At 34.7% G+C, this 27,601-nt stretch overlaps 1 protein-coding gene across 1 annotated transcript; it reads right to left on the bottom strand.

Annotated features, from left to right (window-relative positions):
• Nucleotides 1-1,205: 1,205 nt before the first annotated feature.
• On the bottom strand, nt 1,206-24,397 carry CALB1 (calbindin 1). Its single transcript, XM_037802692.1, has 11 exons — nt 24,124-24,397; nt 23,525-23,601; nt 19,583-19,657; nt 11,541-11,624; nt 11,371-11,427; nt 7,938-8,015; nt 5,396-5,451; nt 5,267-5,306; nt 5,083-5,136; nt 3,253-3,324; nt 1,206-2,916 (listed from the first exon to the last, which is right to left on the bottom strand). Exons 1-11 carry the CDS (start codon nt 24,200-24,202, stop codon nt 2,803-2,805), a joined length of 786 nt encoding a protein of 261 aa, XP_037658620.1. The 5' UTR covers nt 24,203-24,397; the 3' UTR covers nt 1,206-2,802.
• Nucleotides 24,398-27,601: the final 3,204 nt, after the last annotated feature.

The following is a 27,601-nucleotide window of genomic DNA, read 5'->3' on the forward strand; positions in this document are numbered from 1 at the left end:
CAAAGTGTTTGCAGTTTAACCTTTCATCAACCATTGTGTGAGATTTTCCATTGTGCCATGTCCTCACCAATATTTAGAATTCTAAATTTCTTTAATTTTAGCCTTTCTGCTGAATGTATGGTAGTGTCTCATTCACTTCAATTTGCAATTCTCCTGATTATTAATAAAGTTGTTTACCCTTTCTGTGTTTATTGGACATTTAAATATCCTTTTTTTTGTGAAATACCTGTTCAATTTTCTTACACATGTTTTCTTTTGGGTTATATGTTTGTTTTTAATTATAATTCCTTTTTAAGAGTAATGTTTGTCTATATGGGATATATGCCTTTGTCAGTAATATGTGTTGCAAATATCTTCTGCCACTTTGAGGTTTGATTTTTCACTTTCCCAGTAGTGTCTTTTCATGAACAGACATTCTTAATTTAATAGAGTCCAATTTTTCAATCTTCCTTTTCATAATTGGTTGTTAAGAAATCTTTCCATGTGCAAGGTCATGAAGATAATCTCTTATGTTACTGCCTTTCACATTTAGATTGATAATACACCAACAGTGAATTTTGTTGGTTTCATGCCAGCTATCTTACATTTGCCTTTCCAGATTCATTTTCTACTTGACACCCTATTGTTTGCCTCAGAAAGCTGACCAGTTTACTTATGTGTACTAATAGCGAATGAGCTATTAGAATTTCTTTCTGTGACAGTGCTCAGACTTCTAAGTCTACCACAGTTGGCCTGATGCTGGATTCATGACCATTATTACTCTCAGCTCTCTAGGGAGTTTCTTGAGAAACTTTCTCATCACACTTCCTTTTTCGTTGTTCTTTTTCCATGCTGCTACTCTAAGAGTGCCAAACCTGGTATAGTTTTAATGTATACTTTGTGGTGAACAGCTATTTTTCTGCAGATGAAATGTAGGAAAATTTTGTATGTTTCTCCTATTCCTTTCGAGATCGTCCTTGAAGAACTATTTGATTATGTCAACTGGACAGAATCCTTCAAATATTTGGATTGTTTGAGATTTATTTGTTTGTAAATGTCAGAGGTGCCTCTTCATTCAATGAGGTGTCTGGTAATTTCTTGAGTCAGGTTTGCATTTACTTAGATTTCTTAGGTCCTAATAATTTAAGCATCTTACCTTTCCACCTGGATTGATCATGCAGTATATATTGATGGACATTTTGTGGAAGAAACAAAAGTACAAGAGATTAAGATTATTTTCCTCTTTATTTTTTCTTAGTAGTTAAATTCCATCTAAGGTCACTGCTTCCATTTACACACTAGAGGCAAAGCCTATCTACCACTTACTTACATCATTTGTAAATGTTATTTCTTGGCAGCCCTCTCTTCTTTTCATTCTTGGGAAAAGAGATAGCTCACATTTTTTGTTGTTGTTTGCTTTGTTATTTCTGTGAACTGAGAAAATCTGTGTTGAATTTATAGACTTTGGGGACATTCAGGCTAATCCCAGAACCACTATTGGCTCTTTGGTGGTAACTTTACAGATTTCACATGGACACATCTCTCATGGTTTCTTGGTTCACAGTCAAAGAATCAGAAAGCACCCACCAGTCTATGTCCACTATAACCAGTATAGGACATTCAAGCTACAAATATGTGAAACCTGGACTTGGATAAAATGCTTTTGAATCTCCTTTGCTAAATAAGATAAATGATTACATTAGCATTTTCTCCAGATGCTATTTTCAACTCATTTAAAATTATTTGCAGATAGAAATAGAACTATTTTCAATGCTGATCTCAATATGAAATATAGATTCCACAGACTACACAAAAGTATTTATGATATAACATTCAACAATCAGGATGCTATGAATTTTACATTAAAATTCAATATGTAATAAAAAATAGAGTTATAGCTAGAAAAAAATATTTTCAAAGGCAGCACATACCCTTGGTGGAAATGAACAGTTCTATTTAGAAAGAAAATCCAGGAAGTATACAAACTAGACACCAGGACACTTAGTATATTAAATTTAATTATAGATTGCACAGAATATGATGTAAAAACAGCATTTGACTACAATAATTATAGCCTGCAACATGTGAAAACAGTTTAGAAAATGGATTAAGGTTGTACTTTCTGACAGGACGCTTGTTGGAAATACAGATAGAGAATCAAGACAGATCTATATGTCAAATCTGTGCTTCCTTCCCTTGTAACCAAATCAACTTGAACCAATAGCTTGGTATGAATTCAAGCAGTAGACATGTTGATTAGTAAACTAAATCTTCTCTAGTGAGACTGTTAACTTTATAGAGCCACAATGAACTATTTATTGATATTTTGGTGAGTATTTTAGATGCAAAAGCACATTCCTCCTAATAATCGGAAACATAGGTTAGAAATATTTTGTGGAATAGTTCTATGATTGTCTACAGTAAGAATGCTTGGCCTGTTGTGTATAATTCTCCTATTCAGTAACAAATATGTATTTATGCATCAGGGACTGGAAATTTGGAGATTAATCCTGGTGGAATTTTGGGGGAAATCTTGACCAACTGTACTTATGAAAGCAAGATTGCATTAGGTTATTTATTTTTAACTGGATGTATGGATTGGCCTAAGCATAGACATTCTCCTTATCAATCATATAGTTACAAAAACTGTACATTACAAACAGTATAGAAACTAGCTGAAAAGAATGTGCCACACATCCTGGATAATAATCTATATGCTGTTAAATTTACAGATATAAAAGAAAATACTTCCTACTCCTGTATAGTGCACAGTTATTTTTTAGATACAATGTATCGCTAGTAAGTGGTCATGGTCACTCAACTCTAGTTGTCACCAGCACAGAGAATAAGAGCAAGATCTGTTCGGTACAGCTTTCCTCCATCTGACAAAGCCATTATGCTCTTCTTGTATGTTGGGATATTATTAATATCCAGATCCTGTATAGAACAGACATAGCACTGTTATCCAGTTTACTATGGACATTAGCTACTGTCAAGTGATAAAATGTGAGATGAAAATGGCTTGTTACATCAATCCACATGACTTGGGTTAAATTATACAAATATGAGTAATCCTAAAATTGTTTTTTTTTTTTAAACTTATTCATCACAGTTACACTGATTTAGGCCAGTAGCAAATTGAGTTAAGAATTGAAATCTACCTATGTTCCTCTACAGATTTTTAAAGCAGATTTCCAAAATGGTTGTGACGGTTGCTTTTGGATGGATCTATAAAGTCTACTTAAGTAGTAAGTGTCACAGTAACTAAATTACCTGCTTATTCTTCTCACACAGATCCTTCAGTAAAGCATCCAGTTCATTTTCATCTATGTATCCATTGCCATCCTGGGGGAAGAGAAAGAAAACAGTATACAACCAACTCCAACCACAATAATGGGGAGTAGAATAAAACAGAAATGATTGAAAGTCTCAGAAAATTTCCCAACTGCATATTTAGCAGATATTCTAACCTCTTATCTCAGAACCTTATGATTTTTAGCTTCTCCAGAGTTCCAAAATAGAAATGAGTTGTCTCAGTTAACATCTTACATTTTGTAAAATACCTTGAATTTTTCAAAGTACTTTCACATTTAATATTTCATTTTATGTTAACAATATATTGCCTCCTGTTAAGTCCTAAAATATGTTCACATGACAATTGAGGTCACTGAGACCCAGGGAAGAGATGTGACTGGCTCAGGGCCACACCAGGTGGTGCCAGAGCAGTAAAAGAGTCCTCTGAAGACTGATTTGATCTAGGGGCAGTGAAATTAAAAGAAACAAAGGACCTGAACAAGCAACATAAAACAGTGTTTTCTTACACATATGATGTTACCATATAATGGGGGAGCATGTACGTGTATATATATATTTTTTTAATTCTTTTTTTCTTTTTTAGAGAAGTTATGGGTTTATAGAACAATCAAGCATAAAATACAGGAGTCGCATACCCTGCCCAACCACCAACACCCTGCATTGGTGTAGAACATTTGTTACAATTGATGATAGCACATTTTTATAATTGTACTATTAACTATAGTCCATGGTTTACCTTAGGATTCACTGCTTTTATAGTGAATTAAAAAATGGATTTTTAAAACATTTTTTATTCTGTTACTATATATACAATCTAATATTTCCCCTTTTAATCATATTCAGATAAATATTTCAGTGCTGTGAATTGCATACACAATGTTGTGCTACCATCACCACCGTCCGTTAACAAAACATTTGTCATTCCAAATAGGAACCCTGTACATTTTAAGCCTCAACTTCCTATTCTTTATCCCCATCCCCTCCCCTGGTAACCTATATTCTAGCTCCTGATTCTATGAGTTTGCTTATTCTAATTGTTTAAAATTAGCAAGATCATACAATGTTTGTCCTTTTGCATCTGGTTTATTTCACTCAACATGATGTCTTCAAGGTTCATCCATGTTGTTGCATGTATGAGAACTTCATTCCCTTTTATTGAGCACTACTCCAATGTGTGTATATATCATATTTTATTTATGCATTCATTCATTGATGGACACTTGAGTTGCTTCCATCTTTCTTCAACTGTGAATAATGCTGCTATGAACATTGGTGTGCAGATACATCTGTTTGAATCCCTGCTTTCAGTTCTTTTTGGGCATACCTAATAGAGGGATTGCCAGGTCATATGGTGATTCCGAACTTTCTGAGGAATTGCCAAACTGTCTTCCACAGTGGCTGCAGCATTTTACATTCTCACCAGCAATGAATGAGTGCTCCTGTTCTGCTGGGCATTTTTCATCTATCTTAATCCTCATCCACCCTGCAAAATGGATATTATTATTGCTCCCTATTATTCTACCAATGAGGAAACTGCTGCACAGAGAGTTTTTGTATCTTGTTCAAAACCTCACAGCAGATAAATGGTAGTGTGGGATTTGTATCAAGGTGTGTCTGATTTGGGCTATACCATGATAGGTTTCCTATGTAAAAGAATTAATTGGTTGTGTAGTTTTAATATTCTGTTTCTTTTAATATGTGAACCTTGAGTTTGTGTGTTCTTTTTCCATAGTGAATATTTTCAAATTATTCTCAAGAATTAAATTACAGATAAGAACAAATTTTTACCTGATCATATAACTCAAAAGCCTTATTGAACTCTTTTCCACACATTTTGATTCCCTAAAAGAGAGATGGGAGTAAAGGTCAAATTCTAAATCCTATTATATTTCAGCGTGTTTCCCTTGGCAAATATCCCACATTCTAACTTTTCAAGGAAAATATTATTTATGGCAGAGAAAATGTTAAATACCTGAAATTTAAGAAGAAAATTCTCCTGTACTGGTAGTAACCTTTGGAGAGAAAAACATTTTAGTAATAGTTTAATTTTTTCACAAGGATCAGCTTATTATAGTAATATTTGCATAGTTCCTAAACTCACCTGGCCATCTCAGTTAATTCCAGCTTCCCATCATTATTTGAGTCAAATAATTTCAGCTGAAAGACAGAATGTCATTATTCTAGCCATTGAAGAATGATTTATTGCATGAAGAAGAAGAAAACTCAAAGCAAAGCAGCTTGAATTAACAAGTTCTTATATAAACAGCAAAATTCTAGAACCTAGTATTTTTTGTTAACTGTCAATGTGAGTCTGCAATTCTGTAACTTCTGTCAGTTGGTTTATCAGAACAATGTAGAATAGTCTAATAGAGTAATGATGTTCTTAGCTAGGCTTTTAGAAGATCACTGTTTATTATTCTTGCAAATATGTGTGTATGGTGTCAAGATGTGTCAGTATTCCTGGTAGTATTCAGCACCTCCAAACAGTGATATGAATCTCTCCAAACAGTGATATGAAAATAAATACTTGATTTGTTTCCCCCCTTTAGAGCATGAGAGAGTACAAACAGAAGTAATAGTCATGTCCATAAACAAATCTTTAGAACGTAGAATTTTTGAGTCATTTTGATTTGCCTTATTTTCCATGAGGTATTAGATATTCAATAATGCTCCTTACCTCCCCTGTTACACCTACACTTAATACACCAACACGCCCAGACACAAATACTTGAATTTGAGAAGCATTCATGTTTTTAGAAAGTAGCCACTAGTGCTAAGATGTTATATATAAAAATATTGAAGTATATAAAATATGTAAACTAAATATGAATTCTATATAAAAAAATTAAAGTATATAAAATATATAAACTAAATATGAATTCTGAGTATATGGAAAAGTATCATTATTTTGTTTTTAAAGATAGGTGAGTGATCAGGGTCATACTAGAAATAGGAAATAGGTTTAGTGAGGTCTCTTTAGAGAGAAAAGGAAGGGTGTTTTATGGTTTAAGATATTCTAAGAATCCTTTCTAAGAGGCAGATTTCTGCACTGGCACAACCTTTTATAATTTATTGAATGTAAGTTCTAATATGACAGTGTCTAACAAGATACTGGACAACTAGATCATGGAGTTTAGTGCCCACAGGGAAATATTTCCCCAAATATTTGTTCAAATTTTAATTAGTTCTTGATTAATTTGCTTCCTGGATTTGAACTGGTTTATGACATTTAATCAGCTATGCCAGGCCAATCCAACAGGGGGAAAACTCCCATCTGAGTGATTTTAAATTAAAGCCTGCTTCAAATTTTTACCTGGAAAGGAGTCTTTACTTTAAATAGATATCCCTTAAAATTGGAACAAAACAAAATTAATAAATGTAGGTTATTGTCTGTTATCTTAAAAGTTACTCAGCTTAGATCTGCCCATTGTGACACAGCGAGAAATGCAGCCCATTTGGATACTGTTATGATAAATGTAAATGTAATGAGAAGTTAAAGACTACCCTTCCTTACAATGAAAACCTTTTGATTGTTTGGAGACTAAAGATGAGTTTCATTTTGTAATAAATATCACTGTATAGTGAATGCAATAGGAAGGTTCTAATTTTTTTTTTTCTCCCCAGATAGAGTAGGCTGAGAGGCTGGAGGTAAGCTTCAGATACATCAAATATAATCAAACCCTTTATAACATTGTTTCTCAGGTTAATTAAGAAATCTACTCCATCAATCTAATACAGCATAGCAGCTTTTATAGTATAAAGCCATTTTTTTTGTGGGGTTATTTATTTAAATCCATGGCATAAGAATTCACTATACCTTCATGGTACTTACACACACACACACACACACACACACACACACGCACACACACACACACACACACATACACACACACACGCCAATCTGGATTATTTAAAACTTTGTCTGAAGTTTTGAAATGTAAATGTAATGAGTAAAAATGAGCAAACATCACCTACTCAAAATGAATGAACTGTACATTGGATTATTTCATGTAGACCCTCCTTAATTTATTTGTTCATTCCTGACACATTAAGTGCCTGTGTGTAAATCAGTTTTCTTGGCTCTGTTATCAATATTTTGCAATAGATCTTGATTATATTATTTACCATATAATCAGGCTCAAGGTAGATTTGAATTTCCTCACCCACAGTGTTAACACGCTACTGTAGAATAACGAGAATCAAAGGAAAGAAGGAGGAAATACCCATTTTATCTTGCTCAAAAAGTATCTAGAATTTCTCTTAACTCTAACAAAATCTATGAATTCCTAAGCCAAGATGAAAATTGATCCAGACATCTAAAATAAATTATTTTTTCATGATCTAATTACACTGGTTTTGTAAGAAAAACAAATCATCTTTTGATAGATTAAATTTACCAAGCTCCATGAGAAAGAAAATTCTTACATGTTGAGCCTTGCAGCAGATGTCTGCAGCATTCAGTGTCAATTTGACTGGTGTAAGCATCCTTAAATATTTCATTTTACAAATGAAATCATACCTATGTCTATGTGATGCTCACATCATGGTTTATTTATTAAATCCTGTGTAGCCTTAGGAATTAGCAAGAACAGTAATATTTCATAAGCTCTTGGCTATAATCTTTTTAAGATCAGTCTTACCATTAGGTCTGTATACTCGGCTAATTTTGCATCATCAACAGTCTTGTTTGCTTTTTCTAGCAGGTCCTTCAGAAAGTTCTGTTAAGACAAAAGCACTGAAATAAATTTCATCAGTAATATATTTTCAGTCTGTTTCCACTTTAACATACCTTGAAATTGAATGTCCCAAGAATGTAAAAGTCTCTCTTGAGGTAGAAGGGAGGGAGGAGAGGATCTTATAAGTGAGATTAAACCATATGGTCCTCTTTCATTCTAGCAATGAGATTGCCTTAGACAGGTATGATACCTGCCAGATACTGAGACTGATTGATCATAGTCAGTGCTACACTGTGTGCTTTATTATATCGCTGAAAGGAATATCTGGGTTGAGCGTTGTGTACAAATATGAATAAAAACCTTTTGAATCAGTTCATCCAATAGATGAATTTCTACACAAGGAAATCTTCATAGGTATTTATGTGGCTATCTCTACTTTCAAATGCCTTTGCAAGCTGTATTTCCACATCATTTAATTGCCAGTGTAAGCTTGTTTCACAAGAGGACCAGTTAGTTTGATTTTAGGCCTATCATGGTCCGCAGCATGTTGGTTGGAATGCTTGGACAGAATGTTTAAATTAAAACAAGTGGCCACAGATGATGTCATCTACTCCTTTAAGAATATATAAATCATATTAAAATAGAAATTAATGTGGGAAGGATGAAAAAAGATGGTTATTAATTTGACAGTTGAAGCGAAGGAGTAAGTTTAATTTTTTTAACTGAGAAATAAATCAAATAAAAGCTTTACAAAGGCTTGCCATATAAATGACAGTGTAAGTACTTAAGCATGTAATAGTCTTTCATTTTCTCTAGTGATTTTCACTTAGAGCTCTTATTTTTTAAAAAAATGAGTTGAGGCAGTTATGGAAAACTGAGCAGATACTGTGCCCAGATATTGTTGAAGAATTGGGTTTCTTTGGTTTTGTGGTGGTTTAATCCCTCACAAATATACAGTTCTATAGGGCTGGATTTGATTTTACTCTTTTTAAGGATGGAGACCTTTTTCTTAGTTTCATAAATTTATTTTCACTTCAAACATTCCACTTCAAATCCAACATTAAGCACAGAAAAGTCAAAGGAATTTTCTGGGGGTGAATTTTATTTTTGAACCTTGTGAGGCTTTTGTCAGAGATTAATTGGGTTAAAAAGCCTCATCAGAGACCAAAATGGTGGTCACAAAAATAGCCTGGGAGAAACCTTGGGACTCTCAGATTCAAAGTCGTGTCTGGGAGCAAGTGATATTTTACTCTATTATGGATCTTAAAATTAGCTTTCTTGAAAGATCCATTAAAAAAGCATGCCAACTTATCTTCAAAATTCCCTAGGGAGGAGGACTTCTATTTAGAATCTCTTTCTGAGAATAAAATGTAGAACGAAGAAGGAGCCCTTTAGAATATGTCGAGGTCAGTATTGGAAATGAGCTAAGGTTTTCATTGTGAACTTGAAAATACTTAAAAAATTTTTTTTGTTCAATAGAATTAAAACACAATAGCTAAACTGTCACCTTGTGGGCAGTGGGTTGCTGAACTGCAGGTTTGTGAAAGGCATTGTAATGAGTGATTTCATATTAAAAATGTTTACATTTTTATTGGAATAGTTAGAAGTAAATACCTGAAACTACCAAACTCCAACCCAGTAGCCTTGACTCTTGAAGATGATTGTATAACAATGTAGATTACAAGGGGTGACAGTGTGATTGTGAAAACCTTGTGGATCACACTCCCTTTATCCAGTGTATGGATGGATGAGTAGAAAAATGGGGACAAAAACTAAATGAAAAATAGGGTGGGGGGGATGATTTGGGTGTTTTTTTAATTTTATTTTTTATTCTGATTCTGATTCTTTCTGGTATAAGGAAAATGTTCAAAAATAGAATGGAGTGAAGAATGCACAACTATAAGATGGTACTGTGAACAGCTGATTGTACACCATGGATGATTGTATAGTATGTGAATATATCTCAATAAAACCGAATTTAAAAATGTTTACATTTTAAAGAGCTGCAGTAGAATGTGTATCTATAATTTTACAATGGTGCAAATATTCCATTTCCATTTCTAAAATTGTATGTGACTCAAATCATGTCGAACTATGACTAGGAAACTGTGTTTGATATTCGTATTTCCTCACACAGCAGAAGACGTAGCTCTCAATGAATGAAGTTTGAAAATGTGTGTTGTGGAAAAAAAGCCCCAGTATTAGTATTATCAGATGTTCTAGGTCCAAATCTAGGTTCTTTTCCTAGGAATCCATGTAATCTTGAAGAGAACTTCAGCTTCTCTGTGTAATGGAAATGATAATACCTGCCTTGCAACTTTTTTGTGAGGATTAAATGTTAAAATATATTTCAAGCACCTGGTACCATGCCGGTCACCTAGTCAGTACTCAATAAATATTCCCTTCCCTTTTAGACACTCTGTGTTCTGAAAATAGAGAAAATAGGGTCTTCCAGGTGGAGAAGTGTCTGGTTGGTCTGAGAAGAGAGAATGAGGCTCCCATATTTCTGAAAGAGTAGTAAGTTATTGAGTTAATATGACTTTATGCCTTGCATTTTACAAAATCTTCCATGTGTATCATCTTACTTGAGCTTCCCAATAAATCTGAGAGGAAAAAAATGAAAAAAATCAGGCTGGATGCTATTAGAGATTTGCCCAGAGGTAAAACGTGATTTCACATCTCTTTTCCTTTGCTTTTTATGCTCCTCCTCTTCCCTACCACCTCCTCTGTACGTCTGTGAGACATGAATTGATAAATTCATTTTCAAAGTTGCAATTTTATAGATGTTTGGTTATACTAAGATTTTGTCATTGTTCTTAAGAGGCAGTGGGTTGTAGGGGCCTCGAAGACAGACAAATATGGGTTTAAAAATTGAAGCCCCATGTCTCGTTTCTGTGTGATTTGTGGTATATCACATCACTCAACCTTTTTCCTCACTGGGATAATACCAATCTCCTAGGACTGACATGAATATTAAGATAATGCATGTAAAGTACTTGGCATTTAGTATGTATTCATTAAAGTCTTCTTTGTCTTTCTTTAGGAAGAAAAATCTATATAGTTGTTTAATTTACAGAGAACAGTTTCAGATTCAATGAAAAGTTATGGCTTGGCAAGCTGAATGTATAGTTAGAGCTTTCTGTCATTTATCTATGTAGCTGTCTTAAATAACAATTTTTGTATACCACAGAAAATGCTAATTCCTTGCATTGCTGAACAGAATTTCAAGAAGTACTTGAAGTCTCTTTTTTGATCTGGGTGGAAGAGTGGGTGACAATGTGCCATTACTCAACATTAGTTTCTTTTGTGGGAGGTTTTTAAAAAAGCTTTAAAGCCCTTAGCAATTCATGGCTGTATTTGAAAGAAGAAAAGTTACCACAAGTTTTCATTTGCTTACCTTAAGCTCCTCAGTTTCTATGAAGCCACTGTGATCAGTATCATATTTTCTCCATGTCTGAAAGCAATTTTGGGTAAGGAAAACCAAATACATTAAAAAACACCACAAATAATTTTCATACTTAAAGCAGTTTTCTGAAGATGTCACCCAGTGACAGAGCTTTCTTGTACCTTCATGAATTCCTCACAGGACTTCAGCTGCTGGCATCGGAAGAGCAGCAGGAAGTTCTCTTCTGTGGGTAATACATGTGCCAACTGGAAAAGATTTAAAAAGAAAAGGTTGAAAGGAGCTCGAAAGCAAGTCTCTGTCATTACCTGCTACTGGGTTTTCCTTCAACATGTTTTCTAGGAGCAGATTCATTGCCTAGAAAACCAGGAGAGGAAAAAGAGTCAAGTTTCCCTTCCTGGTACTTGGTTCCTAGCAAGTGGCATCATATTTTTGAGTGCTTTTGCATGCCCTTGGGTGCTTGTTTCTCATCAGCAAGCTGGCTGCAGCAGCTGTGTGCTCAGGCAGGACCAGTTTGACCACTTCCTGGCTGCTTATAAGCAGATCCATCGAATTGGCTTGAACTCACACCTGTTCTCTGTGCAACAGATCAGGTTATGCTCCTCACAGAGCCTGGGGAGTCATTACATAGAATGGCACACTTTGGAGCTGTACATTCCATGTGAGACAAGAGGAAATTATGTGAAAAAAAAAAAAGAAAATGTAGGGGAAAGGAAGGAAGGAAAAAAAAGTGCATTCCCAAGCCCTAGGGGAATACCTTCTAAGAAATGCAAGGGAATATACACCAAAGATAAATCTAAGGTAATGGAAGGAGAGGCAAAAGAGACAATTCACAATGAACAGTGGGGATTTTAACAGTAATGGGAAAAAATCAGTACTCAAAGAGTTGGTTTCTGGTAAAAGAACTTCCACTTTTTGAATCCATGGCTTGGGTTTATTTTTTGATCTCTGCTTTCCTGGTCCAATGGCATTTCCCCTTAGATCTTATTTCATAACTTCAACGCTACTTTTTTTTTTTTTTAAGGAAAAAAATGGGCTCCAGATCCCATTTTAAAACTAATATAATCTATCTATTACAGTGCAGGAAGGGAGGGAGTCAGGGAGGTGGATTGATGGCTCTACTGCAGACGTGGGTTCTATTTCTGGCTCAGCTGCTAATTAGCTGTGATCCCCTGCAACTCCCTCAGCCATTTCTGGACTTCAGTACTCCATCCCTAAAAATAAGGAGTTGAAATAGAAGCCAGTGCTTCTTATATGTGTTGGGTGCAAAACTCCTTTGAGAACTGGTTGAGCTCAATGCATCTTCACCACTAAGGAATGTATGTATACACACTACATTGCATCTGATTTCCAGACTTTGTTTAATCCCCTAAAGTGCAGATATGGAACCTTATCCCTGGATTTTAGGTCAAGAGTCTGTGGTCTTAGATCAACTCTAAATGTAAGTACAAGTTCTAAAAGTTATACCAAATTACAGGAAAGATTCTTGTTCCTACATTTTTTTTTTTTTTAGAATTTCATCCTTTGAGGTCCATTAAAAACATTTGCAGTTTAATATAAAAGATATCATTCTCCCTTAGATACAAGCAATCTTATCTTCCTTATGCCTTTATAAAATGTCCTTTAACTTATCTCATTGCTTGATATTTGAAATGATATCTCAAGTTAGAACTATTCATTTTATAGGGTGTATATATGAAAGTGAGGTGAAGTGAAAGGTTCCGACATCTTATTAGGATGTTTAGAATGATTCAGTCAGAGAGCATTTACTTAGGTATTTGGAAATAAATATAACTAGTATGGTTAGATGACAATATTTCCAGAATGTGAAAATAGGGATTTAGGGTTTGCCAGTAAATGTTTTTTTATTGTGATCAACTTTTGATCTTTAAACACATTTACATCACTGCACTGCATGTGTGTGTGTGTGCAAGCATGCATTTGAACCATGATATTAAGCTCAGGATACACTTCTGTGATCCTTGAATTCTTGAATTATAGAATTCTATACATCAGACATAATTCAATTCAGTGCAATTCAAGGCTTATATTTTTCATTTGAGGATGCTAGAAAACAATGACCAAATGTAAAATTAGGGAAATTTTGACCTTTTCTGTTGCACAATTTTTAGTTCATAGAACTCACAAAAAGCTCAGAGGTCCCCAGAATGTCATGTATGGAGATGGTAAAATTGCTATTAATGTCTAGTGCAAATGTATATTTCTTTGCTTGTACCATTCTGGTCTCACTTGGTTTTATTCTTATCAAAAATACAGATTGTATCTATGTGCAACATATTCAGTCTGTTTTTATTTCATTGAACTGTTAATGTTAAACCACACCATACTATTTTACAGACATTAGAAGTGTCTTAACCATGCAAAAATTATTGTTAAGACAAACCAACAATTTATAAAAGGATGTGGCTATAGTAAACATAAATAAATCATCTATTTTAAGATACTTTTCACAATGTGGTGGTCCTGTGTTTTATGTTGATCCATCCATCAAATGCATAAGATTCAATATTCAAGTTTCAGAGTTGCACATAGTACTCCCCAGCTGAAGAGTCTAATGCCATGCATGCAAAGTGCCAAATGTCTTTAATAGAGTTAAGTAGAACTGCTTTATTCTAAGATTTGCTAAGTCACTACTCTCCATAGAATTATCCAATATGCCTGTTCCACGTTTATTGGTGATTTCTTAGTCCTTGGACTGCCTGCCTGTTCTTTCATGAATTCCCAGAACTTTTTGATGTGTTGGAGAAGATAGTAAAGACTATCAAGGAGATGAGTGGAAGTCAGATAGATGTGATCACAAGGAGACTCCCTCATGGCTCTATGGATGAAAACTGGTTACTTGTCGTTGGAAGTAGGCAAGCAAAACTTTCTACTTTTCTGTCTCCCCTACTGGTTTAGATGTACTAGGGGTCTGTATCTTATTTACATTTACTGTTTTTTTTTGCACAGTGCCTGCAACATTTTCACTAAATTTTGAACCAAAGAATGAAGGCAATTGACTATTTGTCCAGAGTCAGCATAAGGTATAAAGAAGTGGAAGTTCCTTAGGAGACTATTCAAATAATTTATTACTAAATTACTATTTGTGGATAGTGGTTGGGGTGGGCACTGTAATATGCCACCCAGAGCTCCCTTCAGTTACTGGGAGTATTGCTGGCAGATAGCCCTTAGCTGTCATCTCCCTTTGGAGGATTGCCTGGGCTAAAGAGAGCTGTGTTTCCAAGGAGGCTACATCCAACAACTGCCCCATCTGAGAATATAAAGGACCAGCCTTTATTTTTTATCTCAAAAGTTAGGACATCTATGAAGGATCATCCCAGTCACAGTCCAGCTTCTCCTTTTGCCCTGTCCTGCTCCCTTCCCTTCCCTTCAACAGGTATATATTCCAAGAACATTTCCTAATAAACCTCCTCATGCTAATCTTCAACTTAGAATCTACTTGCCAGGAAACTCAGCCCATGATAGGGGTCATCTTTACATCTCTTTTCTGTTTTGGGGCATAATATGGATCCCTTGCCTTGTTTTGGAATAGGTTGAATTCTCCTGCTATGGGTCCCTGGGCTGTGTTTCAGAACCTACTCAACACTAGGTACTGCGCTGGGTGCTGGGAATTCACAATCACTGCTAGTAAGAACAATACAGAGAGGCAGATGGATAAACAAACTTCAAAGCAGAGACAGAATGATAAGCCTAAATACAAGAATGAGGAGGGTACCAGTGAAGGGCAACTTTACTAGAGATATAAATGGCTGAGATAGGTATTCAAAGTAGACATAAGGCATAATTTCTAACTTTTGTAGACTATCATGGTGCATGTCAACCTCCTTCAAAACATATTAGCAAAGTATTTAATTTTTTTTGTTTGAGAATCAGAGAAACTTTTTTCCTGTTCAATAAGGGAAATAACCTTCTCATATAAATTTAAGGTTATTTGAGTTTAATAATTTGAACTTGAAAAATTACATAAGTGGAAAAACATGACATTCAAAAGAATGGTGTAGGTTTTCCTTGAGTTATTTTTAATTATAATAGCAAATATATTTATTGAGATTTTACAGTGTACCAGGGTTGATTTATTTTCTTGATATGTATTATCTCATTTGATGTTAATACTCATAGCAACCTTGTGAAGTTAATACATTGCCATGTCTATGCACAGCTGAGGAAATAGAGGCTTAGAGAGGACAGATGATCTGCTATCACATCGCTTGTAGTTTGAGCCAGATTTGAAGTCAGATAGTCTGACTTTCATGTTTTTGAGACCTTCGTCTCAAAAACCTTCCTTCATCACCCTCCATTAAAATCTTCCATCAAAAAAGTTTCACCAACAAACCTTTAAAAATCTCTATCCAGAGCAGTCTTTAATCAGATTTCACTGTTAGTCATTTCTCCAAATTGTGAGGTGAAAAAGTAGTCTACCATGGAAAGTTACATTCACCACGGCTAAACTCAAAGGCTCAGATCTCACTGTGGAAGAGGGGAATGATAGAGAAGTGCCTGCTTCCCTTGGAGCATTGCTAAAGTAGCTTTTAGATCTATTTTTCAGTGGATGCAATGATTTGGTCAAATAGAAAAACTAAAAATGGAGAGGACCATAGGTTCCACATTGCTCAGTGGATCAGGTAAAAGCTTACAGATTTGGCATCCAGGTAAGGGAGATATCTAAACTTAATATGAGCACCAGAGATGAAAATTCTATAACCAGCCAAAGCATTCAGTCTTCATCTTTAATTATTTTAAATATTATTTTAATAGATCTTCTCTGCAATAGAGCTATTAGGCTGAATGAATTTAGAGTATTTTTGACTGTCATGGTATTATTTCAGAATTTGTGTGCTTCTGTTTTGAATTCACATTAGCAATATATTATTGAACTGTATTTGTGTAAATTTCACTCTATTTAAAGACGTAAAATTACAAAATTCAGAAGAAAGCACATCTGTACATAATGCTCCTTGATACATGTTTCTGGGTAAAAAATGCATATTGTTGGAAAATGTCAGTCAACTTCTTCAGACCAGTACTTTAAAAACTAATCACTATATTTTCTGATAGTTTAACAACATATTTTGATATTTTAATCACTTTTTTCTGCTCCATCAGAAAATCAGACTGCATGATTATCATTTGATTTACTTTGATAGGATTTAAGTGAACCCATGTGTACCCTGTACTAAGTGGGCATAACATATAGGCAAATCCAACCTCTTTCCTCTTTGAACACCCAAGTTATGGTATGTTTGTTATGATTCTGTAGGTCATTATAAATTTTGGAAATCATGGGGGCTTCCATTCCTTCATATCTGGCTGGGACAGCTGTATTTATGTCCAATATTATAAAAAAGGATTTCTAAGCAAATGATATATGTTAAGTTGTGAAAAGTAGGACAAACTTCCTTTAATACAACTTCTTCTGGGGCACATAAATTGAGGCATTTCTCCTTTCTCCATTTTCTGTACTCAATCTGTAACTTTCCATTTCTTTTTTCCAATAGTGTTCAGAACCTCTCCTTCTTTCTCTTCCTCTTCACTCCTGCATAACCACCCTAGATTGAATCAACACACATTTGAACTACCACAGCAATCTTTCCCCTGTTCTGCTATTCTCTAATTCTCACCTCTCCAACTCATTTCCCCCCTGCTGGCTGAAAACTCAGGTTAGTGAAAGGAGCTCTGGAATTAGAGCCAGATCTAGGTTTGTATATAGGTTTGGCCAAGGTCCCCTTCCAGTAGGACCTTGACCAAATCTTTCAACTTTTCTGGGTTTCAGTTTCTACATCATTAAAATGAGGAATTTTGGCTAATTTTCACAGAGTTCTGTGTCTGGAATCGTCAATTCTTGTGTCTCACTTCTCACCCTCTAAACTCTTTGTGCTTCAGCTTATCTGAAAAGTTCTTCCCAAATCATGTTTCAAGTGCTTTGGCCAAATAACTTCTAGATACTAGTTACTATGTAACTCAACTAAGCTTAAACCCTTATAATAAGGAATCAACCAACTAAAGCTTGAAAATCTTTTCTTTTAATGCAGAACATGTGCACACTATTTGATATTTAAAAATAAAGGCAGAGTTGTTTAGAGGAACATAGTTGGATTCTGACTGTTCCACTATTTATTTCTTATTTTTTTCTAACGTTCTGATTCTCTTGAAGCCCCAATTTCTTCTTCTATAAAATATATCCTCATTTTATATTTAGACATTTTATTTTGTTATTATGAGGATCAAATGAGATAATGTGCTTGAAATCATTTTGTAAATTGTATGATGTCATACAAGTGAAAATCCTTTTTCTCATTGTTATTGCTATAAAAGTCCCTCAGTTCTTCATTTCACGCTTCATTAACTCCTTCATCTACTGTTATCAACCTTTATCCTTCTTCACACAGAAAACCTTTACTTTCTTATGACAGATTCTCTTCTCAAACTTCGGGGGAAATTTCTTTCATCAGACTTCCAAGACAATGCATCTGCTAAGTGATCCCTAGCTTTTCATTCAAATTGGACCTTGAATCTGTTTATAAATAATCATTCAGAAATGACTACATCATACCAAATATAGGAAAACCTGGATTCAAAACATATTCATCCATCTTGTCCTTTTAAAAATAAAAAATCCATGTAGCTGCACAACCTAATATCACTTTAGAAATTAAGTGGAATAAGTTCAGTACTTAGAATAATTAAGTATTTTATTCGATGTTTATTAACATATAAAGCCTATTGGAAGCCTTCTAAGCCTTTTGGAAGCCTACTGGAGGCTTAGCCCATTGGAACCTTTTAAGGTGAAAATATGTTAAATGTGAGATGACAGGCTTTTTCTTCTACTAAGATTATAAAGTATGTCAAAGCCTAAAATAGCCACATCTATAATTTCACTGATTTCAGATTTTCCAAATAGTTTTGAATAATTAGATTTACCTCATTTCATTTATGTTCATTTTAATATTATTTTCTTATCCTTGATAATTTCATGTCTTAATTAGATGACCTCTATATCAGTCTGTAAGTCCCATTACTATTAATTTATCTATGTATATAGTAATGAGTTACACATAGGTGAAGGGAAAATTGGATACTCCAGGGAAAAAAGTTAATTACAAGGATAATAATAGTATGTGTTCCCTTAACTATTTGTAGTAGCTTTTAAAAAATAAGTTTATTTTACATAGGCATTGCAGGTGTCCTGTAAGGTTGATTATTTGAAAAACTAGGTTAGTTCTCTGAATCCAAAGTAATTTGTGACTAAATGTTGTTGACAGCCAGAATACTTCACAATATAATACACTGAGAACACTATAATAAGAATGTAATTATCTTGTGATTTGGCATATTTAAAAATATTACCTTATTATTTTGGACAAAGATTTCCCTTCAGTTTTTAAAGTAAGTTGCAGACATAGAGTAGTTGAGACACCTGACTTTGGAAAAAGAGAAGTAAGGAAGCAACAACTTTCACAAATCTGAGAATGCAATAAGAGAATAGATGCATAAGCAAAGTTTTGCTTCCATGAGTCATAGACCAAAGAAAGTTGTCCTCAATAGAAAAAGTCATTGTCAAAAATTAGATTTGACATCCACAGTTCTAACTTTTGATACTCGAAAGAAATCTATACTATAACTTACCAGAAACTCTCACTCACTTTAATTCTTGTGTTTTTAGTAAGGCCAACTACTAAACTAAAATAGAATTTTGGAAACCAAGCTGCAGATTTTTGCTATGACCTTGTCCATGTATGGCCATATTTATTTCATTTTATATTTTAACAGAAAAGTCTATGCTGTTAAACAATAAGAAATAACAATTAACCGCGTACCTGTCTGGTATATTTTTGAAGTGGGGCTGGGTCATGTAATGAATGAACACTCATCCAGAAGTTGGGGACCCAGGCTTCTAACAGCACCTGTGCCAGCAAACAGCTACCTGACCAGAGGCAAATCATTTCACTTCTCTGGGTCTCAATTTCCTAAGGTATTAAATTTAGGTTCCGGATTAGGCAAATGCTTAGGTCTCTTTCATTTCTAAACATTTTTTATTTTGAATTTCTGAATAGAAGATGATGTTATTTAGGGAAAATAAGCCCCTATGAAAGGATCTTGCCATATATATCATGTTTGAGTTGGATACAACTATAAAATGAAGCTCATTTATTAAAATTACATTTCAGAAAATGCATAGGTTCCTTACCTCTACAATTCCAATTTTTCCGTCATCTCTCTGCCCATACTGATCCACAAATGTTTTCATTTCAGGTGATAATTCCTAAAATTATATCAAAGCAGGTAAGAAGTTTATTTCAAAAATTCCCAATATGCCTGTAATGGTGTTGTAAATGTTTGCAAAAAAATCGGAATTAAAACCACTTAGAATTAAGCATATTGAGTAACTATTCTAACAAAAATTAAAGACTTAACTGATGCACAGTTTTTACTGATTTCAAATGAAAGAGTTATGCTTATCATTTCTGAATCAGTCACTATGATATATCTTCTATTATTGGTTTTGAGATTGTGCTATCCTTTGAAAATATAGTCAAAATTATTCTGGTTATGAATTTAAATATAATGATCACTGTTAATGTACTTTAAACCTTGCTTTCTTTAGTAATGTTTCTTTTATATTGCTGTACTGTCTTGTCCTACAGCAGTTTCCTTATTTTACCATAATGTTTTATCCATGGAAGTTAATAATACGTGTTTTCAGTTCGGACAAGTGAAAAATGTGAATGTTGAACAGTGACCCACTTTGTAAGCAAAGAATGTTTCTAGTCTGGAAAAGACTTCATTTATTAAATAAGTTAAAAAATTAAATATCAGAAAAATGCACCGGATAATAAAGTGACTAAATCAATTGTACTTTCATCAGATACAAACAATATCAATGACCTTATTTTGGGCCACTGAATACATATGCTTAATATCTTTACTACCAAGAGTAACTTAGAGAGTAGTTTTCTAGTATTGCCTTGTTTCCATTTTTTCCAAGATGATGTTCTCTCGCCCATGTATTTTAGTGTAATTAGGCATGTTTGAATGACAGAATTAATATTTTCTCCTCTTTTGGCTTGTTTTCTTCAATCTGTTCTATTGCTTATATAACCTGTTCACATATTGACTATATGAAAAGGGCTATTAACTGTAAACTGGTGATCTGAACGTAGAACTAACATTCATGAAGTTGAATTTTACTCTTGGGTTTCCAACTAGCCCATCTAGAATAGCCCTGTTGCCTTAACTGAAGCCTGTTTAAAATAGGTCAGCCCTTTCTAATGTCCTACTCTGCATCCTTGGGAAAATAAGGTCTCGGTTTTCATCATAACTAGGAAAAAGGTGGTAATATTTGCTACACGGGCTTGCTCTAGGGATATATTGAGGCTAAATATCATTACTACTAGTATTACAATATCCTTTTTTATTCAATATCAATATCTAGTGGAATTAAAATAACAAATAGTAGCAAAGCAATTTAATTATAATGTAGTCTTTAAGAAAACTCATCTACTTTGGATAAATTGCAGTTTTCATTTATTAAATTTGCCCTGCAAGAACGATAGTTGGAAAATGGAAGTGTCCACGCAATGGCAATGGTGCAACTCAGTCCCTATGATTTGTATAGTTACTTTAAGGTAAACAAAACACAAAACATTCCTTCATACATTTGGAGTAGGATTGTATGATACCACTAGTTTAATTAACAGACTTTACATTTAGTTGTGAACTTTCTGGGTGACAATTATGTCAAAATCTATGTTTTAAACTGAACAAAATATATAATAATAATTTAAAGCTTCATAAAAATGAATGCAAATTTAAAAACTTAATACCATGGTTAGTGTAAAAGAGTAGTTTTGAAAATCTATTGGATTGTTTTATTTCATTAATATTATCTTCTCTTATATTTAATATTAGTAAACATTTTGAAACTTCCTGTTATTAATATGAGAAGCCAGTTTTTCCAAATGCAACAGTACAACAGTGAAATCTGTTATCATTTGGCAGGAGATGTAAAGAAGCTTGGTTTATAGGGTCAACCTTTCTGTTCTAAAAAAAAGGGAAAAAATATATGAAAGTAGGTTTAATGTAATGGGGTTGGTAGTATAGTGAAATATACTTCTGGTGCATGAACCTCTCAAATCAAATATTGATTTAGATTTTAATTATCCAAAGCCTGTAATCATAATCAGGAAAACACTCAAGAATCAAGGTATTAACCAACTTTATACAATCCTTTAACTGTACTCAAGGTTAGTACTATTGGATTATAAACTAACAATTGAAGCTTCAAGTATTCCAACATTGGAACATAGGCAACAGAAAAAACAACCTCTAAACTCTTTAAAACTCCAGCTTGCAGACATTGTTTATAAAAAAGGTATAAATATTAAAATGGGAGGAAGAAAAGGAAAATGTGAAAAAATTTCTATAAGCCCTGTGTATTTGAATTTCTAAGATGAAAATAAATCTCAATATTAAAATTATTTGTAGAAAACAATAATCATTTGGCTACTGGAAGCTTTTTCCAAGATTTAAATACTAAATTTTATGGAAAATAAGACTTTTCCAACAAAATATATCTTTTTAAATGAGAAAGAGAGTTGCTTTTGTTGTATTAACCAAAGATACATAGAGTTATAATTGATAGTATTGCATGGATTTATTTACAGAGTAATATATAAGATGTGTGTGTGGGGAGGTGTGAAGAGAAAAAAAGAATATGAAATATTTTCTATTTTGTTTGATCCCATTCTATTATATTTTTAGATATACATATTATCAAATCTGGGTAAAACAATCCCTAGAGCACTATCTGGTTTTAAATCAATTTGGTCAATGTTTTAGCAAAGATGGTTTTGTAATGCATTAGAATACATTTAGAGCCCTCTGGGATTCTTTTGAATATATTATACAGAGATATGTATCACAATTTTCAATTCAGGCAGAACAAAAAGTAAATATATATGTATACATATATATATGTAACTTTAATATATAGCTCAAAGCTAGCAGTTTTGATCTGCTAAAGCTTTTCATATACCCCACATTTTCCTTTTATGATTATATAATGTATATATAATATATAATTTATAATGTATAGTGTATATATAATGTAAAATCTGTTATCCTAGTTAGAAAGGCCAAAGACCATTAACACATAACTAGCCCAAATCCAACACTGCCTTCTGGAAAGAAGTCTTACATAAACCCCAATAGATTAATAAAATTCTTAACCTATTTTCCCCATACAGCCATCTCATCCATGTTTAAAAGCCAGGCATATTTTATTTTTATGCTGATAGTATCTTTTCTTAGGTTAATTTATGCCAAAAGGAAGTAATTCATAATTAATAAGAATAGTCATTTGTTTAACTAACTAATGTCTTATATCACAAATACAGCTTTAAAAAACACATACACAGTTTTTTCCCATCAGAGCAACTCTTTGCTTTTTAAAAAAAATACGAAATTCTTAAAAGTGTTTTACTTTTTAACTTCTAACGTTTGGGTATCTCCCTCTCAACAGAAACAAAGATCTTTTCTTGATAAATTCTTGCTCACTATTATGTTGCAAGTTGTCTAACTTTCCCCAGTGAAGGATGTCAAGATAGGGTATTACATCTCCTCAACCACATCATCACCACAACAATTATTGGCAGTGGAATAGAGAGCCATAATCTGCAGATCTGTTTCCTGACCACCAAGGGGCAGAAATGTATTTCTACCCTCTTACTTCTCACAAGGTAAAAGAGAAGTTAAAAATTACCTAACCGAGCTCAATAGAGGTGGTGATCTGCTAAAGGATTTCACACACCCACTCTTTCATTTTAAGATGTATTTAAGCAGTTACAAACATGGAATATATATTTTTAAAACTCCGGTTTCAGACCCTAAGGTTTTTCTCTTTAGGAAATCTTATTCTCCCATCCTTCTCCTTCCTCCCTCTCCGCCCCACCCCCCACCCCCCAAGCCTCGACCTCCCCGGGAATTTGGAAACGCACTCTTTCTCCCCTATCTCAGTCAATAAACCTTTACATTGCCGGGGAACCTCTTGACACCGCTGGCCCTTTATGAAAACGCAAGAAAACTTGTTTTAGGGTCGAAAGTCTTTCCTCCGTTTTGAACTTGATCCTACCAGTCCAGCCTTCTTCCGCGCCTGCTGGAGCTCCTGGATCAAGTTCTGCAGCTCCTTTCCTTCCAGGTAACCACTTCCTTCAAAAACAAAGAGGCACCCAGGTGTCAGACATCTCGTGCCAAGTTTTTACCCTGATCACTTTCCAGGACAGTTATTTTTTCTGGTGACTGAGAGGCTCACTCTTGCCTGGACATTTGTGAAACTCGGGATTAACCAGTAAAGGGTGAAGACGGAGAAGTGCTTCCTTCCGGGGATGTCAAACTTTAGATTTACTGAGGGCAAAGGAAGATAGTTGAGGTGCTGAGCCCATCCATAAACTTGGGGGGGGGGAGCAGGGTTCCCCAATCCCAGCTCTCTCTGTCCCCCTTTCTACTTTTACCGTTCCTGAAGGGACAAAAGTTTAAGGTTTGGGAATTACATTTAAGCAATATAAACTTTCAGGTTGATGGTTCGCCGTATAGCCGGGGAGATGAGATTAGGAGGAAGGGGGAGAAGAGAAAAGAAACTAAGGATAGTGGGATCAGGAGGATCAAGAGAGGGGAAGGGGTGGGGAGGGGCATGGAAACGGGTCTTGAAACAGGTAAAGAAAAGATAATCACCGTCAGCGTCGAAATGGAGCCAGATCTCGAAAAACTGTGAGGCTGTGATCAGGGATGATTGCAGGTGGTATTCTGCCATCTTAAAGCGAGGTGTCTGTCTTTCTGTGTGAGTATGTGTGTGCGAGCGTGTCCGTGCGAGTGTGGGGTGAGCGAGAACCTAAGCTTGAGTGTGAGTTTTGGAAGCCAAGCAAGACCAGGGCGCGGACTCTGCCGGGCGCTGTCCTCGGTGCTGCTCAGCCCAGCCGTTCCTCCGGAGTTCTCTCTCCACACTCCGCACCCAGTTCTCGGTATTTATTCCCACGGCCCCAAGCCGGGCCACGCCTCCGCCTGCCTCCCATTCCTCACTCTCCGCCTCTTGCTCGCACAGCCTTCTTCCCCTCCCTTCCAGTTTTCTCCTCTCCTCCTAGGAAAGATAGCTGGGCAGGAGTTTTGGCGTGCAGGAAAGCAGCAGGTGGTGGGAGACACAGAAATTGGATGCTCAAAACAGACGCTCATTTTCCCCCAAATTCTCCTAGTCAAGGAATAGTCTTATTCTTGAGTATTATTGTAAAATAACACACCTGGAGAGGTTTTACTTTCCAGATGGAAGAGGAAAGCTGATGAAGGGTAGAACCATATGATAACTATTCTCTCTCTCTCTCTCTCTCTCTCTCTCTCTCTCTCTCTCTCTCTGTGTGTGTGTGTGTGTGTGTGTGTGACATCTCCATTATTCTTTGGTGTTTGAACAAAGTCAGGTAAAAGGTTGGGTTATGATAGTAACAGTATTATATTAATTTGATTAATGTAGACAGTGGTTTTATGGATATCAATAATCACTCTATTTCATTCTTTTTAGCACCATTGTATGGGTGTATCTTATGTGAAATAGCCTTGCCAACATGAAAATGCAGGATTATGGTTTCTTTTCAGATTGAAGTCAAATTATAATTGGAAGATAGTAGAATTAAATTATAAAATCATAAAATGTTAAAGAAGGAAGTGGCCTTAGTTAGAGATACTATGATTTACCTCCTTGGGTTTAGAAAGAATGAATAAACTAAAGAGAAACCAAGGGTTAGGACAAGGTCACACCTAGGTAAGTTAATGACCCAGCCAGGGCCCATTCAATGGCCTTAACACCTCATTACTTCTCCTTTCTATGCTAAGAATTCCCTGATAAGGATTTATTTTTAGAGACTTGAAATCACCATTGGAGTTGGAAAAAAAAACCTGCCTCCTAACTAAATACATAATATGTTATATATTTTATATAATAAACAATATACTTAGATTACATATATGTACCTAAGTACTTCTAAAGTATTTTGGGAACTCGAAGTCAACCAAAGATGTATTTCAAGTATCTGATTACAATGATTTAAGGAACAAGAGAAAATCCAAATATCACCAATAGGGACTTAGTGAATTAAAGTGAAGTCACCAAGCTCTTTTAAAAAAAAGTGTGTAAATGAGTATGAGAACTCTCAAATTTATGTCTCTGAGACTATGGCTCTATTCAGCAGTGGGATTCTGGAGCATTTTATGGATATTCTTTTCAGATATCTATCATTACAGAGCTGGCCAATTTCAATATTCTTCTCCAATGGAGTTCCCATTACTATAGTACTTTGTGTTACATAAATTATTTTCACTTCAGTTATTGCATCTGATTCTTACATAAGTCTCTGAGGTTGGTTCATATAGCAATACTGTTATTTTATACAAGAGGTAAACTAGGATTTGAGAGGTTAAATAACACTGTATTATTGATTGCATAGACATTCATTAAATGTCCTGTTATTTATACTTACAGTCATCCAATAATACTTTCTAGCTCCTAAAGTATCAAGCACTCTGCTAGAAACTGGAAGTAAAGAAATAAAAGATATGGTGCTTACCTTTATGGGAAAAGGGTAGAACCATATAAATGATGATTATATATATATTTACGGGGATAGGGTCACCTAAACACACATGGCAGTACATATTATTATAATGGAAGTATGTACCTGGTACTATGTGTGCATAAACCTTCTAATTTTTCTGCATATGTGGGAGTTGAAGCTTGAGTTATCTAAGTTACCTTCCCCCAGAGAAAACTTTGTTCCATGGTGGGCACTTAGGTTATAAGAAGAAATGGTCATGGGAATGAAAGACAGATACTTTGTGCAACTCATCATAACTTCTGGAAAGCTAATTCTAAAAATACAGTCCTGTTTGTCACAATAGTAGCAGCATGATCTTTGTATGAAAAACATAGCATGTGAACATGGAGGTGGATGCTAGAAGATAAACTTTGAAAAGAGAGACAGAGAGAAAGCATGGTCATAGTAGAAGAAGCACTCTGACCCTTCTACTGACAGCGTTGCCATTGTCTAGGCTTTGGGTACAGTTCTGAGTCAAAGAAAAATGCCATCACCTATTGAATGAGAAAATGAAGAAACATCGACTGAACAAAGTGATGGTAAAAGAATTAACATTTCCATTCTTTTTGACAATTACAATTAATTTCCTTCCTTAAAAAAATAGAAGTATAAATTCCTAAATAGTTTGATCAACTTTTTTCTTGTAGAATTTCATTTGCAATTCCAAAAGTATTATATGACAATCTTAAAAGGTTCTACAGAGAAACAGAACCAAAAGATATACATACATATGTGGTAGGTTGAATTATGTACCCCAATTTAGACATAATCTTAAACTGTTCCAACTGCTTCCTGTGGGTGCAAACCTATTGTAAACAGGACCCTTTGAAGATGTTAATTTTAGGTAAGGTGTGGTTTAACTGAATGAGAATAGGCCTTAATCCTGATTACCGGAGTCATTATAAGCAGAAGAAAATCAGATAGAGTAAGAGAAAGCCATGGGGAGGAGCTGGAAGCAGCTCATCAGTGGAAACCATAAGAGAAAGTAGAGAACACCACCATGTGACTGGAAAGCCAAGGAAGCCCAAGAATTGCTGGTGAGTCAGCACCAGAATGCCATAGTATTTGGGGAGAAAGCAGGTTCTCGCGGTACCTTTATGTTGGATTCCTTCTAGCTTCAAAACCATGCCCAGTAAATTCCTATTGTTTAAGTGAACTCATCGTATTTGTGATAGGCACTCCACCAGACTAAGACAATAGGTAAATAAAAAAGACGTATAAGAAAAGTCAATTTCTTCTCTGAAGCAATGAAAACTTTGGACAGGTGGGGGGGTAAGGCTAGGGAGTTTTCTTGGAGCAAGCACATTTTTTAAAATTTCTTTTCATGTTTATGTAGAGTGGTTTTTGAGGGAACTAAGGTAGATAATGGAGCATTAAAGTTACTTTTTAAGTCACCTCTTAGTGCTGCCACTACCCTGAGGTAATCAATATAAAAAGCTTCATGCTTATACAAACATAAATACACTCAAATTTTTTTTGTTATTTGGTTCTACAGAAAGGGGACCATATTACTATGTATATTACTCTATAACCTTTCATTATTAATTCAAGTGCAATCCCCAGCCATTAACATC

This window comes from Choloepus didactylus, chromosome 14 (genome assembly GCF_015220235.1).
Source record: "Choloepus didactylus isolate mChoDid1 chromosome 14, mChoDid1.pri, whole genome shotgun sequence".
Classification (NCBI taxonomy): Eukaryota; Metazoa; Chordata; class Mammalia; order Pilosa; family Megalonychidae; genus Choloepus; species Choloepus didactylus.

Excerpts from the sequence above, each read along its gene's own strand:
- CALB1 (XM_037802692.1), bottom strand. The coding sequence starts at position 24,202 with ATGGCAGAATACCACCTGCAATCATCCCTGATCACAGCCTCACAGTTT. Across the intron at positions 5,307-5,395 it reads GAATTAACTGAGATGGCCAG|GTTACTACCAGTACAGGAGA; the intron begins GTGAGTTTAGGA and ends TTCTCTCCAAAG. Across the intron at positions 3,325-5,082 it reads CTTTTGAGTTATATGATCAG|GATGGCAATGGATACATAGA; the intron begins GTAAAAATTTGT and ends CTCTTCCCCCAG.